Here is a 15,882-nt window from a genome sequence, read left to right on the forward strand (position 1 = left end):
GGAAGGTAGAGAACCCAGTCACATGCAGCCTATGATCTGCTTCTAGTTTTGCTCTGTCTGTGTTGCCCTATCTTTTTCTACTTGGAAAGTGCAAAGAAGGTACCCTTGGAAGTAAACAGAGACAGTCAGACTTGAAGATATGTTCCTAGCTGATACATACAACAGTAGAGCATCAGTATTGATTTCTGATGGCCTTTTCATTTCCCCAAGACTCAAATGTATTCCTACTTGTCTCCCAATTAAGTATTAATCACTCAGAAGGTTGCTAGTTTGTTTTATTTCATGGTGGTCTTGTTAACCCAACAGTTTTAGAGGATTTCAGAGGACAAAATAATTTGTGTTAATTAATAATTTGTGTTAATTCAATTAAAATTTATTTTTCAGGGCAGACTTTGCACCAGGTACTTGTTTTGAACTATAGCTCTCTAAATTCCCCACCCAACATGATCATTGTAACCCAAAATAACTTCTTCAATCTGTGTTGGAGAGACACACTGTGTGAATAGTACAAACTAAGGAACAAACAATGGGACAACGATGAGGAATCTGTGGCCTTCCAGATATTGTTAGATTACATCTCCATCCACCCATAACCATCAATAAGCATGGCCACTGATCAAGACTGATAGAAACTGTGGTCCAACAATGTCTGGCTGGCTGCCTATGCCCTCCCCTTCATGTGCTATTTCTGTCTACCTAGAGATATCAATTAGAAACAAAATGGTAGGATAGGTAACTTTCAATCCATTCTTCCCCAAATGTATTCAGCTACAGCTCTCATTGTCCCCAGCCTGCTTGTTTGTCTCAATGAAATCCATCTCTTGAGAGCTTAGCTATTTTGAGAGGGATGATAATGGATAATTCTTGTTGTGAGTATCTTATCTGCATAGGTAATTCAACCTGCCTTTAACAATCAGAATCCAAATTGAACCTACAAGATTTCTGGGTGGGTGAGTAAGTGGTAGAATGTTGACGCCCTATTTTTATTTAATTAATCCACCAGAGACAGTTCTTTACTGGCTGGCAAATCACTCTTCCTTCTAGTCCCAGCCACTGACATATCTGAATTATCTTTGGCCCACATTGGTAACTGCATAGGCATTTAATGCACAAAGCACTAAGAATCCTGTGGCTTTGAAATGCCATCTAGAAATCATTAATCTCCCCATAATTATGAATTATAGCCACAGAGCCTGTAATAGCTTATTACGGGGAAATCACTCTGTGATGAGTTGGAAAGGTCTGTTGTGAAACATGAAAAATATTATTGGAGTGGTAGATAGGTTTGCAAATAATAGCAGAGAATCCACATTAATGCTATGAAGCCCTCAAGATGCTGTTGGAGGCCAACTCCCATTGGCTCTAGCCACTATAGTCAGTGGCCAGAGCAATAGAACCTTTGGAGGATTACAGGTTCCCATCTCCTTGAAATAAAGTGTGAAAGACCAATCTGTGTCACAGATGCAGCAAATGATGATACTATGGTTTTGTGATGTTCCTACATAGTTAGCAAGCTTTTAGATCTGGCTATGGTCTAGAGTTAGGCCTTGCTTTTTTTCCCTGTTTCTGCAGTGCTGTGCTGCTCCCTACTCAGTAGACTAGAAGGCAAAACCACACAACAGTATATACTTGGACTTCTGACACATTTGTCTCAAAAGGTGGCCACAACCTCCACTGCAATGGATATTCTGCAGCCTTTGAAACTTATGAGGTGCATTCCCACAAGAGGAAACATTCACTCCAATCTGTTTTTTATTAATATGCTGTCAAGGTTTTTTTTTATTCAGCTGATGCTAGTAGGTCTTAAAGATAAGTTGAGACCCCCATCGGCTATTATACAGTCTTCAGTAATTATGCTATTTCCCCCACCCTTCTATTGTAGCGGAGATTGCTTGGTCTCTCTATAGCAATTTGGGATTCCCCCTGGATCTCATTGCCTTGATGCTTGAAGAAAAGGGGGCCCAGCTGGACAAAGCTGCTTTGGATCATCTGGCTCAGGAAGATGCTGAAGTAAGATACTAATCTTGCCCTTTTTTGTCAGTCATATTAATATACCTGAAATTTTATTTCCTCAAGCTATTATCCTTAGAAGCCTTTATGTTATAGAACTTTACTGTAAAGCCTTCACTGAAGACGATTCTTTGATCATGTTGGCTGAGGAAGTCTGACAATTATAGTCCATTGCTTTTCTAAGCTTTGCATCTGTCTACCTTAGTAGTTCAGATTCCATAAATGGCTTTTACACATTAAAATCCATTGTGAAATCTAAATTCTCCCAAGCAAAATAAAGTCAGCATTTAGAATACGTTCAGTTGACAATGTAAAATATTAAATTCATTTTGTGTATTCTGGTCCTGCTCTCAAATGCAGCAGCCATCTTGATTTTTTTCCTTATAGGAAAAAATAGGTGCAGGGAGGTCTAGAGAGCTGTTGTGAAGATAATGGAGAAACAATAGAATCTCCACATGATATAAAAGGGCAGCAGAAGCTGAAATTTTCCAGAATCCTAATTTAATTTAATTTAAAACCCGATGCCTGATTGCCTCTGAAAGCAGCAAAGTCTTCAGAGTACTGTATTTTCTTGGGTGTAGATAAGTTGAGATATGCTCTCTCCCCCCCCCCCATACTTTTGCAGCGCAAAGCTCAATCACAGCAAGAGCAAAATACTAGGATGCTGCTAGATGTGCATTCATTATCTCAGCTACGACAGAATGGTGTACCTTCAACTGATGATTCTTTCAAGTTCGCTTATGAGATTGGGACAGATGGAAGATATGGTAAGGATTAAGCCATATGTGAACATGTACCCTGAAAGGTACTCTGAAGGACACAGAATTCAGATTTTTACATAGAAACCCTTTGGGAGACTTTACTCATGTTTATATGCTTGTGATACTGATTAAAAAATGTAAACAGAAGTAGCTTATGTTATCCTAAATCATTAAAACAACATTCATAACCAGGGCTGTAATACTTTCAGATGTGCACCGTATTGTCATGTACACAAATCTGTTCTGTGCCTTTTTCTCCCCGGCATTAAAAAAAAAAGTAATCATCAGTTGATCTGTCTGTCAGTAAGAGGATATGCAAAATTATTGAGTTAGCAGAGGTCAGAATTCACAAGGAAAGATATTTTGGTTTGGAGAGGCTGGATCTTAAAAGTATTGGAAGGACATGATTATGAAGTGCTAAACCTTAGTTATGGATTAACTATTGTGTGTGCGCTCACCTGTACGCTTGGCGACTTATGGCAACCCCATGAATTTCATAGGCAAGGAATACTCAGAGGTGTTTTTGCCAGTTCTTTCCCACTTAACTATTAGCAGTCCATAATTCATCAGCCTCTGGTATTTAAGACAGGTAGAAGTTAATTAAGGACAAAATTACATTTTCCAGCATGGAGATTAGTGGTCATGTTAGAAAAAGAGTAAATACTATCATGGGATAATGCCCATGCAAGTGTCTGTTCTGGCATATTGTAAGTATAGGGGAGCCTAAAAAGGCCGTGATCATTAGAAAGGTCAGCCATACCATTAGGCAGAGAGAGGCAGCCACTTCAGGCAGCTGATATCTGTTGTCATGAAGGGGATACATTTATCAGCTGTTTTGAGTTATTATTACTGTATTTTTAGTAACAGGAAGCGGAAGAAGAACAACTTGTAGGTTTTTTCTTTTTCAGATGCCAAAAAAGTCTTGATTATTCTTGCTCTCTACTCTGCTCTCAGTGGTGTACTTAATTAACATCAATAGCATCTTTTTCTCCAACATCAAAATCTGTGGGGTCAGCCCTGACTATTAGGGTTAAATTAACACATTCAGGCAGACATTGGGCCTGGACAGACAGGCCAAAATAAAGCTGCTTTGGGTCACTTTGGAGATATGCTGTTTAAATGACACACGCATCTTAACAGGCCAGACGTTGCGCCAAAGCTGCGCTCCAGTCTTTAGGACTGGATCATGGCTTTGGTGTGGCTTCCAGCCTCTTAGGATGCATGCTGCATTTAAACAGCATACCTCCAAAGTGACCCAAAGCAGCTTTATTTTGGCCTGTCTGTTCGGGCCCATTATCGTGCTTTCCTCACATAAATCTTCCTATTTTCCTTAGGAATCATCACAAAATAGTCTCCCCTATTTGATAAGATATTTTTCTGTCTGAGTATTAATCTCAAGACACGAAGGCAGTTAACAACAACAACAGCAAAAAAGCTTCAGTTATGTATTGAGCAACCAGACAAAATAAGGAAGAGTGTTCCCATTGATTGGTAGCAACAGAAACATCATAAATGTTTATTAAAGTTTGCTGGTAGGAAAGAAAAGTATTTGACTTATCCCAGCTGAGTAGTTATCATTACTGCAGCAAACCTCAAGGTGTCACTGTTTCATTCATAACACAAAGGAGATTTAGAAGTATTTGGCACTTAAGAGGAGTAAAGCTTGAATAAGTTCACATAATCTATTTAAGTTTAGTTTATCCCCTTCCACTTTGCCTTCCTGTCCATTGTTAAGTAACTGACTGGCTGATCCTTAATAGCTGATTTTTGATAGTGGTTTCACATACTCTGTGAAGGGACGGGAGTGTATTTTGTGTGGGAAACAAGAGAAAACTTGTTGTATCCCGTACCCATAGTTTAGTTAGCTGGAAGTTTTAGGGAGAGCCAATGTAGTGTAGTGGAATAGACTTTTGGACTACGACTTGGAAATTGAATGTTCTAGTCCTCACTGAGCCATCAAAATCACTGGGTGAAGTAGGAGGACCAATCATTCTGTCTCAACTTGTCCTACTATACAGGACAATGTGAGAATAAAGTGGCAAAGAAGAAAGCCATGTCTACCACCTTGAACTCACTAAAGGAAGAGTGAGATATAAATCTGATAAATAATAAAGCTGACCCTTCTGTACTGTACAGATGATTTCAGAGGAAAATCCTGAGCTCAGCTGCTGCCACAATGTGAAAAGTTTGGCTCAATCTAAAATAACGGCAAAATTTCTTGTGTGATTACAAGTGAATTTCTTATAAATGTATTATTTGGAATATTTATCCCCTGCTCTTCAGCCACAAAGGCTCTCAGAGCAGCTTATTATTTTTTTTAAATTAAACAGTTCCTTGCCCTCAGGCTTACAATCTAAAAAGACATGACACAAAAGGAAAAAGGAATGGTAATAGGGAAGGGATCAAGTTCATTGGTTCTTCTCTCCCTCTGGGGCCATGAGCATGGCAGATAAATGTAGTACAACATGACTTTCTAACTGTCTTGGGCTCCAGGTGGACCAACTGATTTGGCCACCCAGTTGAAGCATAGCACATGATATTCCTATTTCTCTTTGCAGTGTTCAGGCCATGTAAAGCTACTGTCTTGATGTTGTACAAAGATGGCTCTCTTCAAAAGGAAGTCAGTGGAGGAGGGCAACGCTGTGGGATCCTCCTGGACAAGACCTGTTTCTATGCTGAGCAGGGTGGCCAGACGTCTGATCAAGGCTACATAGTGTGTGGGGGGCAGCAGGTAGGTTTCTTCACTTATTAGGTCTGGAACCAATATCTGACCCCTTAGGGCCAGACCCCTTAGGATGGGCATGAATCCTTTAAATAAATAGGTCATCTTAGTGTTACCACTGAGAATCACTACCAACCTTAGATAAATATTCCTCAGGTAGGTACCCTCCATATGGGTTGGACTGCAACAGATTCTCACATCAGCTATATTGGTTGTGGGATTATGGAAGTTATGCTTCAACACATTTGGCAGTACCTGTGTAAGCCTGGATTCAGTCCTTGTCTGCATCTTAGCCCTTATGGCTGATATAGATAAGAAGGAGGCTTTAAGTGTATTCTTTGACAGGAGTATGCTAAGGAATACTTACATCCACACTGCAGTTTTGTTCATGCACCATCACTCCTTCACTTGGCAGAGTAAAATATTTCCTCTGTTCCCTCAGCAATCCCAGACACTCTGCCTTCTTGACAACGCTGTTCTAGTCCAAGATACGCTGGAGTTTTGTTACCATTATTTAACATCCATTGGTGATCTGGGCAGGTCATTCTTCATCACAAATTGTACAAGGTCATTGTAGGTCTTAATCTCCTTTTTGTTGGCAAAAAGAATTAATTGGTTGTGGAGTGAGTTCCTTGGGATATCTACAAAGATACAGACTTCTGCAGCATTAATGTCAGACACATGAAGTATATTAAAAGCCAGTATGATGTTACAATTTGATTGTTGTACTAAGACTCTGGGAAACAATGGTTCAAATTCCCATTTGCCATGGAAACCCTTTGGGCAAGTCACACTCTCCCAACCTAAGAGGAAGGCAAAGGCAAACTTACGCTGAATAAAGAAAATCTTAGGAGAGTCAGAGTCAGAGTCAATTTGAAGGCATAGAAAGAACATCGGCAACTTGTCTCTTTTGCCGTTCCCTAACCTTTGACCAGGCTGGCTAGGGCTTCTGAGATTTGACATCCAACAACATCACAAGATCCAAGTTAGAGAACCACTAATCTAGAGGATTCTAGGACTTTTGGAATGAGACCTTTTAAACCCAGCTCAAGTTTTTACTTTAGTTTGGGATTTTAAAGTCTTCATTTTCCTCTGGAGACCCACTTCAGCCAGAGGACCATGAGTCTGTGTTAACCCATGTGTTTGTATCTTTCTGCTTTTGAGGACACACTTTTCCCTGTGGTGTCCGTGCAAGTATCTGCTGGTTATGTGGTCCATGAAGTGATTGTTTCTGAGACTCTGAAGGCTGGGGACCAAGTGCAGCTCTTTGTCGATCAGGTAATATTCTTTAGGAATATTAAGGTCTCTTCTGCTTTGCAACTTCTAAATACAACATGTCACCAGATCATTTTCAGGTGGACTACGGCATCACAGCCATGAAAAGATCAGGGGACAGGATGTACTGGGCTGAGATTTTATTTTTGTTGGGTTTTTCCCCTCTCATGTTCCTCTCCTCCTTTAATAAAAACATAGTGGTACCCGCCAGCACTCCCTTAACAAGAGCATTGCTTTTGTTTTCAGGCTCACAGGATGGCCTGCATGGTTAACCACACAGCCACCCACTTGCTAAACTTTGCACTCCGCCAGGTCTTGGGAAAGAGCACAGAGCAACGTGGGTCTCATGTGACAGCTGAGTATCTGCGGTTTGATGTCAGCACCCAGGTGAGCATGATACTCAAACTTTCCCATTTTGGAGCAGTGAGGGAATGGTTTCATGGAGCATCCCTGAAGCCAGACTGTAGGAGTCAGCCTAACATTACATCTTCTCATCTTGTGACAATAGTGGATTCTGGCCACTTATTCCTTTGGACACAGCTAGTTGTTACAGGGATTGTTTTAGAAAACTGCAGCCAAGCATGGGGTTTTTGCAGTGATGAAATTATCCAAGAGTAACTCCTGTGAATTCAGCTGGATCATGGAAAACTCCCTGAAGTCTAACCTGTCTTTTCCAAGATGATGCTTAGTCTTGGACTGTAACTCCCATAATCTCCAATGAACATACCTGGTGGGTGTGTTGGCTGGAGGCAAGGGAGTCTGTAGTCTAAGATACAGGAAAGCCACTAGGTTGGGGAAGGCTGGTCTAGAGCATGGGTGTTGTTGTAGAGTGTACATTGCTGATAGATCTGACCATGTTCCCTTGTGGCAAACTAACAGGATGAGGAAAGGGGGTGACTTCTGTGTTTGCTTGACTGCTTCTCTGTCTTATGAGCTGGAGTGACTGGAGAAAAGGAGATGGATGCAGTTTTGGACATGGAACTGCAAAGTAGTTTTTAGTTTTCAGGGTGGGAAATCATGCAGCATCTGGTAATCCAGAGAAAGATACCCTTTGGATACCTGCCTAACCATAACTGTTCTTGTGACAGGCACATACTTTTATTAAAGCAGATAAACTAGCATAATAAAATGTTATTAGGTTATTGTCTGTTGAGGAATTACTCAACAGTCAAGAACCTAATAAAACCCTGAAATACCTTGATTCAGCATGTCAGCATAACAGTGGTAGTCTTTTTTTGTTTGTTTAGGCAAGAAGAATTGAGGCATAAAATATGACCAGTGTTAGAATTTCGGACAATAAACAAAAATTCTTCCAGGCTGCAATCATCTTCAATAGTTCATGTTGCCTAACACTGCACTTTTTCTGATGAAAGAAAATGTCCTTCACCAGGTCCCAGTAAAGACACATCAACTGCTAGAAGTAGAAAATGTGGTCCAGGAGATGATAAAAAAGAATGAGATTGTTCATACAGAAGAAGTCCCCCTCAAGTTGACAAGTGATGTCCAAGGACTCAGGAAACTAGATGAAGTAAGTCAGGAGAGAGAAGGCCATTCCTGTTACATTGCTATGTGGTTTGCAGACAAATCTCTATATTCCTAAAACTCTTTGTAATTTAAATGTCATAATTCTCGTAATTGTACAAATAATATATTTGAAATGCAATAACCCAAACAACTAGAATATAGGAAACATGGAGTCAAAACAAGAACCTGTAAATTTTGGTGCATATCATTAAACGATACATTTGTTGGTTTTCAAAGGATGGCAGCATGGGGTGGGAATTGCATATGTGACCAGTCTTTTCTAGATAAAAAATATGTGGAATAAATTCAACATGATTGCTTGAAATTAAAACTGCAAACTAAGCAGACCATTTGTCCCATGCTGGATAGTGTGTCTTGGTCTCTCTGATATTATTTTGATGACTTCAGAAGAGAATTCCAAAGGAAAATGCAGTGTGACAAAAGACAGCATATCCATAGCAATAGAAAGAACAGCTGCCTTTTCTAGCTATTCTCAGACATTATAATTGTAAGCACAAAGGGGACGAGGGCGTGTGTGCCAGTTCTAGCCCTCTCTCAACTTTTGTGGGGTGAACCAAAGACTCAAAAGAGAATCTGTAATTGAGTCCAGATGTATATGGAGCCTGCAGAAGTACATGAATACATGAGTTTGCAGAGGTTAGTATTCTGAATTACAACACTTACAATCTTCCAGCCAGCCTGGCCACTATGAGCATTCTAAGAACTGTAGTCCAAAGTACAGTCGCCACTCCGTTTTCGGGCTTGTAGCCTGTTTGCAGGGGCAGTAAATAGATGGGGACAAAATGGAGGGCGCACCGCCATTCAAGCCAAAGGGGCTTGAATATAGGAAAATTTTCATTTTTGCCCGGTGGGGGCAACAAATCCCCTGCAAAAACGGAGGGGTGACTGCACTAACTTTTCCAAACTCTGCATATGAAATGCTGCCATCACCTTTCCATCAGGAGCAGCAAATAGACCCTTCTGATCCCCTTCCTATCTTTGGCTACCCCTGAAAGTTTTTCCCTGGCCAAACCAACCTTTCATTTTCTTGTGCAGCTCTTCAGCATTTCCTGACCTAACAGGCTCCCTCAGGTATTTGAATATTTCTGAATGTTCAGTGACATAAAAATAGCTTGGCTCTTCTTCTTCACTTCAACTAAGGATAGCTAGCAATAGCATTTACATTTCTATACCATTTAATAGTGAACTCAGCACTCTCTAAGCCAGTGGTTCTCAACCTTCCTAATGCCACGACCCTTTAATACAGTTCCTTATGTTGTGGTGACCCCCAACCATAAAATTGTGGTGTCTCAGTTCCTAAGACCATCAGAAATACGTTTTGTCCAATGGTCTTAGGTGACCCCTAAGCGGTTTACAGTGTTTAATCCAATTGCCCCCAACAAGCTGAGTACTTATTTTACTGACCTACGAAAGGATGGAAGGCTGAGTCAAACTTTGACACCTGGGATTGAACTCACAACCTTGTGGTTGCAGTACGAGTATTTAACCACTGCACCACCAGGGCTCCTGGAAACCTGATCTGTAAAATGGAAGTGCCTAAATTAAAGTGTGATGAGCATGAAAATAAAAATTATTAATAGGATTTATTTATATACCGCCCAATCACTGGGAATCCGATTTGTCCTCAAAATGTTACAACCTATTTTCAAAGTGATCTCCTGACCCAATGGTCACTAGCATAAGGGAAAGTGGTTATGTAAGCAATGATGGTGTATTCATACATTGATCTTTACCAGACTTCTGAATGTATAGCCATTTGTATGATATGTGAATATCCATTAGCAACTAGAAACTACCATGGCATGTGGTGATGTGATAATGGGTTTCAGCAGTAGGCTTTGGAAAAAACAAAGAAAAGCTGTTTGGAGGGGAGTGTGCTGTGCCTTCTTCCTTTTGATCAGTTTTCCATGGGTCCACAGGCTGAGTAGTTATGCATACAGCAGTCTGTTCATCTAACCCAGTATTCTTTTTGTCTGTTCACTTGTTTTTTTGGGTTTTTTTTACATCAGGTATACCCAGATGTGGTGCGTGTGGTGTCTGTAGGAGTTCCAGTGAAGAACGCATTGGCTGAGGAGTCTAAAGATGCCATGCATAACTCTGTGGAGCTGTGCTGTGGAACGTAGGTCTTAGTTCAGGCCTTTTGGTCTTCCCAAATCAAACTATTTTCATGGGCCTTAATAGAGACTTATTTTATTATTATTATTTTTATTTATGTTTAAAATAACCGCTTGGTTATAATTACATTGTGAGCAGCAGTATATCACAAGAAATTATATACAGAAACATCTTTTCTTTATAAGTTTTCAAATTTTGCAGTTCACCTATATTGCCATTAATATATTCCATTATTAATTGAAAAGTAAAGGCATGAGATATAACATTCTATTGTAAATCTGAGGGCTTTCAGTCCCATAACTTATTAACCTTTTCCCATTTCGTCAGAAATTGTTGCTCATTTTCCCTTTTATCACTATTGTCAACTTGTCCATTATAGTTAAATCATATACTTTCATAATCCATTCTTCAAATAAATAAATCCGTGCTTATTATCTTCCAATATCTAGCAAATATCAGGTGAGCTGCCGTAACCAAATACAAAATAACACCTTCTTCTTCTCGGTTTAGTTTTCCTTTTATATCTTCTGTATTATTTAGTAAAAATAGTTTAGGGTTTAATTCAAATTTGATTTGCAATATCCTGAATTTTGGCATGAATCAGATTCCAGAACTGAGAAGCTTCAATACACTCCCACTACATATGATAATAAGATGCATTGGGTTGTTTACATTTCCAGCAACTGCTATCTTTGTTTCCTCTTGTCTTAGCCAATTTTAATGGTGATAGATGCCATCTATAAAAAAAAATTATAATAGTTCTCTATTAGGTGAGCACTTTTAGTAAATCTTAAATTTTTCATCCAAACTTCCCCCAACTTTTTAATGTTATTTGATAGTCCGTATCCTGCATCCATTTTACCATGTTTACTTTTACTGTCTCTTCTTTCAGTTCTATATCGAGGAGTATCTTGTATATTTTAGTTATCATTTTTTTATCCTGAGATAATTCATTTGTTTCTCTTTCAATTCCTATATTCTTAATATCTTCTTGTAGTCTTCCTCTACTTTGATAATATGTTAAGAGATATTTCTGAACAGGTTTTATTTTCTTTTTAAAAAGCACACTTTCTCCCAAATCCAAGGGCAAAGCCAGGTTCCACATCACTTCTGTACAGTATAACAGCCTCTCGTACCTCAGGGCCATACTGACTGGGAATGGTGGAAGTTGTAGTCACCAGATTAGGGAAGGCTGTAGCATACTATACCACTGTCTGTCATATTAGAAGTTAGCAAATAATTGCCTGTTGATTTAAAGAGCCTTGCCTAGCAGTTACCATATGCATTTATGTTGGTGTACTGGTTTTCAGAGTTTCATTCTCCTGATGTTTTAGAGTTCGTTTCCCAACATCCCTGACTAGGCTACCTCAGCATTCTAGGAGTTGAAGTCCAAAACACTTGGAAGGTTAAAGATTGAGAAACATTGTCTTAGTTTTTTCTCATTTCTTCATAGCCTCATTGATCATACAAAGCGACTTATTGCATTTGCAAAGTTAGTTAGTTTATAGTCTACTTTTCCATATCAGATTATGCCCAGAGTGGTTTACAGTGAATATAACTCATCAAAATAATTTGTATTTGCGGAGGAGGCATTTTACAAAACAATAATAAATTTATATGAAACAAAAAAATTGCAACAAATAGCAAAGTGGGGGAGGGGGAGTTGGTTTTAAAAGTGCTGCTGAAACATGGACGTGTGTGGGGTTCACTGGATAAATATTTCCTTCCTTGCAGATTAATTACTTGAGAAATAAGGAGTTTCAAAGACAATAAATTGTGTTCCTTGAAAACATTTGAGGGAACCCATTTAGCACAACTGGGACGCTTGTTAAGCAATGGATGTAAAAACCAAATGGTTTTAATAATCAGGAGGTGCCTTTGTTTACGCCAGCTTTGTGATTTCCTTGAGCAGCAATAGTTCCTGAAGGCCTTGGCTTGGATAGTTTCCCTGGCTGTACTATTAAGAATCTTTTCAGCAAGAGAAATGGTAGGGCTTGACCCTGAAATCTTTAGTTATTCATAACCTTTGCTCTTGAGCAAAAGTTTCCAACTTTGGGCTCCAGTTGTTGTTTACAGCTCCCAGAAGTACCAGTCAGTATGGGCAAAGATAAAAGATCATAGGGATTGCAATCCAGTAATAGCTGGGAACCAACATTGTTTCGACCACTTCCCAGAACAAAACTATACAGTATGTGTCTTTCTCCATCTGTCCAGGCACCTATTGAGAACAGGAGCTGTACAAGACTTCACAATAACCTCTGAGCGACAGCTGGTTAAAGGGATAAGCCATATTATTGCACTAACTGGAGAGCAAGCCAAGCAGGTAAGGCCTTCATGAAATGGTTGGTTGGCTTTTATCTCATGATACTGATGTTCAGTAAGCATGCTCATAGGTGCCTTTCTCCCACCCTTCTGCTCTATTACATAGTCTGCAAAAGGCTCCATGAGTGTATCACTCATCTGCACTTTATCCCCCACCTCCACACTTATGATATTTTCTTGTGTTACCTCCATTCCTGTTCACACGTCGATGCCCTGGTTGCCATTGGCTCCTAATCTAATATATGCCCCTTCTCACATACACCTTTTCATATTCTGCGACTCAGAATCAAATACACAAGTTTATCTATCTTACATAGTCGTTCATTTTGTTAAAGTCCAAGATTGTGAAGGGAATTCATTCTGTATAGGTGGCGGGCTTACAGGCAGTGGAGTCGGGGATGAGAAACAGCAAGGTCCTGTGCAGCAAATAGAAGCTTCACCCATCTGATCATTGGAAGTTCCATAAAAGTTTCTTCTGACTCTAATCCTTCCCACTGACACCATTTTAAAATACATATGTCACAGGAACATATGAACAATCTGGTTCTGATAACTGAACAGCCATAATCTCAACATCTTCCAAGATCAGCTTCTATGTTTTCTTGCTGTCTGTGGCAAGGATGTAGTTTGGCACAAATGGCATTCTTACAACATGGGCCCTTTCATGCTACACAACTATATAGCACTGTGATTTCACTTTAACTGCAAGCTGTGGAATCCTGAAGTTTATAGTTTGGTGAGAAACTAGAGCAATCTGTCTGAGAATTCTAAATGCCCCTCCCTAAATTATGAATCCCAGGAATCCATGGGATGGAACTATGGCAGCTGAAGTGGAATCATAGTCTGTAATTCTGTAGTGTGAAAGGGCCTGTGGTAGTTCTGTTTTGTTCTTTTCTTTTTGATGTATTTCATAGTATTCCAGTTCTCTTGAAACAAAGTCAGAGCAGATAATGCTAATCCTGTACTACCAGCTTTTGAAAATTGGCCCTGTTTGCTTCTGGTACTCTCATTTCTCTGTCTTCTTTTCTCCTTCTCTGCTCCTGGCCTTCTATAATAATTCCTTTTCTTTTCCTTTTTTTTTATTTTTTTTTTTTTTTTGGCTGGGTAATAATCTCACCCATATGCTTCATGGGCCTACCCTGTTGATGAAAGCAAAGCCACACAAACTTTGGCACCTGCTGGATGGAGAACCAAGACAATCTGTTGCTCTCTCTTAGGTTGCAGGAATTAAATTATTGCTAGAATTCTGTTTTTGCTCTACTGCATGTGTTTCTTGCCTTGTCATCTCCTTCTGTGCTATTACATTTCTGACAAGTCTTTGCCTGTCATGAAGAAGCAAGGTTTCAGAGCAGGCTTGTCAGATTACTGAAAGCACTGACCCAAAGCAGACTTGTGTCAGTGGTTCATGTTCACCTGCAGTTTCCTTTTATGTTTAGCTCTGAAGGGGAACACTTACATTCAATACTGTTGTTTGCTAAGTGCATGAGAGTAGCCATAATGATGTCTCTAAACAGGTCTCTCAGCAAGAAACCAAAGAAAGTGATGATATTCTGTGTGCTAACTCTGCTCTTACAGCTGTTGCTTTCCTAATGGAATCTGAATCCTTTTCTTAGTTGTGGCATACAATTTGCACAGCTAACAGGATTACAATAAGTAGTCAAATTGAAGTGCTGGATGCATGTCTATGCAGTTGCTTCAACAGAAAATTTCCTTGGTCTGTTTCTGGGCACAATTCAAAATGCTGGTTATGGCCTATAAATTCCTACATGGTTTATGTCTAGCCTATCAACACACCCTCTCTCTCCCTGTGACCCTATCTGGACCCTGCGATCTTCAGGAGAGAGCCTTCTTTCAATTCCAATTCATTCACAGATGTGGTTGGTGGGAACACAAAATAGAGCGCTCTCAATGACTGCCCCTAGTCTTTTGAACACCTTCCCTAGCCCCCTTTCCTGCTGTTCTTCCATTGGCAGGAGAAGACTTTTTATTATTTATACAGCCTTTTAGAACTTAAGGGTTTTAAAGAAATGGTTGTAAGAGGGTGCTGTATTGTTTTAAACTGTACAATTTCAGCTGGGTTTGTTGTATTTTAAAGTGTGTTTTTAAAATTGTTTTTATACTCTTAACAGCTTGATCCTGTTTTAATGTTCACTTCTTTTATGCTTTTTAATTACAGTGGTACCTCGGGATACGAAATACCCAGGTTACGAAATTTCCGGGATACGAAAAAATCCCATAGGAAATAATTGTTCCGGGTTACGAATGTTTTTTCGGGTTACGAAAAAAAATTTGGTGCTTTTCGGCGCTATTTCACACGGAATCGCGGCTTTCCCCCATTAGCGCCTATGGCATTTCGGCTTACGAAGGCTTTTCGGGTTACGAAAGCGGCCGCGGAACGAATTAATTTCGTAACCCGAGGAAGCACTGTATATTGCAATATTTTCATTTGTAAGCCACCTTAAATCCTAATCTTGAGGGGAAAGCAGAATCTAAATAAAATTTTGTCACCATCATCGGCATCATCATCATCCTCATGTCCATCTCTAGACCTTTCTGCACAATCATTTATTCTGGGCTGACTTCAGTTTTTGATTTAATAATTCCATTATTTATTCTGCTTTCTTCAACAAGAAGCCTGAAAGAAATTCAACCATATCTTACACTTTCATCCTGCCCAGACTTTCTGTATGCGAAAACAATGCCATCCAGTAAAAGACTCAAGACTGTATTTATTTGAAATATCTATATGCCACCCTATAATCATATTCTGCTTCAAACCAGTTCTTGGAATTAGGCCTGGATATGGACAAGTAGCAAATGAGATTGGCAAACCACCAGCACAAAATGGTCACACTGCCCAGTCCCACTTAGCAAGCTTGCAGCTGGTGTCTGACTATGAGAAGTTTATAGATCATTTTTAAAAACAGTCTCATATACAACAAAATGTATTATGATTACAATACATAGTCAAAAGTTGTCAAACTAAACGTTTGGAGGTTACCAGCATGTGGATAATTAATTAGGGCCATAGTAGTAGAGGTTGTAGCTGTAGAAGGAAACTTGGGCCTCCTGTTTAAAAAAAAAGACATATGAAGGAACATCTCTGAATATTAAAATCTATATTTTATATAT

At 39.5% G+C, this 15,882-nt stretch overlaps 1 protein-coding gene across 3 annotated transcripts in view; it reads left to right on the forward strand.

Annotated features, from left to right (window-relative positions):
• Positions 1-15,882, forward strand: part of AARS2 (alanyl-tRNA synthetase 2, mitochondrial) — a 44,091-nt gene that overhangs the window by 19,297 nt on the left and 8,912 nt on the right. For all 3 annotated transcript variants that reach the window (XM_042467926.1, XM_042467917.1, XM_042467934.1), the window contains 8 exons: positions 1,883-2,010; positions 2,636-2,777; positions 5,330-5,502; positions 6,658-6,771; positions 7,015-7,155; positions 8,159-8,296; positions 10,323-10,432; positions 12,643-12,751. In XM_042467926.1, coding sequence (XP_042323860.1) covers positions 1,883-2,010; positions 2,636-2,777; positions 5,330-5,502; positions 6,658-6,771; positions 7,015-7,155; positions 8,159-8,296; positions 10,323-10,432; positions 12,643-12,751 — 1,055 coding nt within the window. The remainder of the gene's footprint in view (positions 1-1,882; positions 2,011-2,635; positions 2,778-5,329; positions 5,503-6,657; positions 6,772-7,014; positions 7,156-8,158; positions 8,297-10,322; positions 10,433-12,642; positions 12,752-15,882) is intronic.

The sequence above is a fragment of the Sceloporus undulatus genome, chromosome 1 (genome assembly GCF_019175285.1).
Source record: "Sceloporus undulatus isolate JIND9_A2432 ecotype Alabama chromosome 1, SceUnd_v1.1, whole genome shotgun sequence".
In the NCBI taxonomy this organism is placed as follows: Eukaryota; Metazoa; Chordata; class Lepidosauria; order Squamata; family Phrynosomatidae; genus Sceloporus; species Sceloporus undulatus.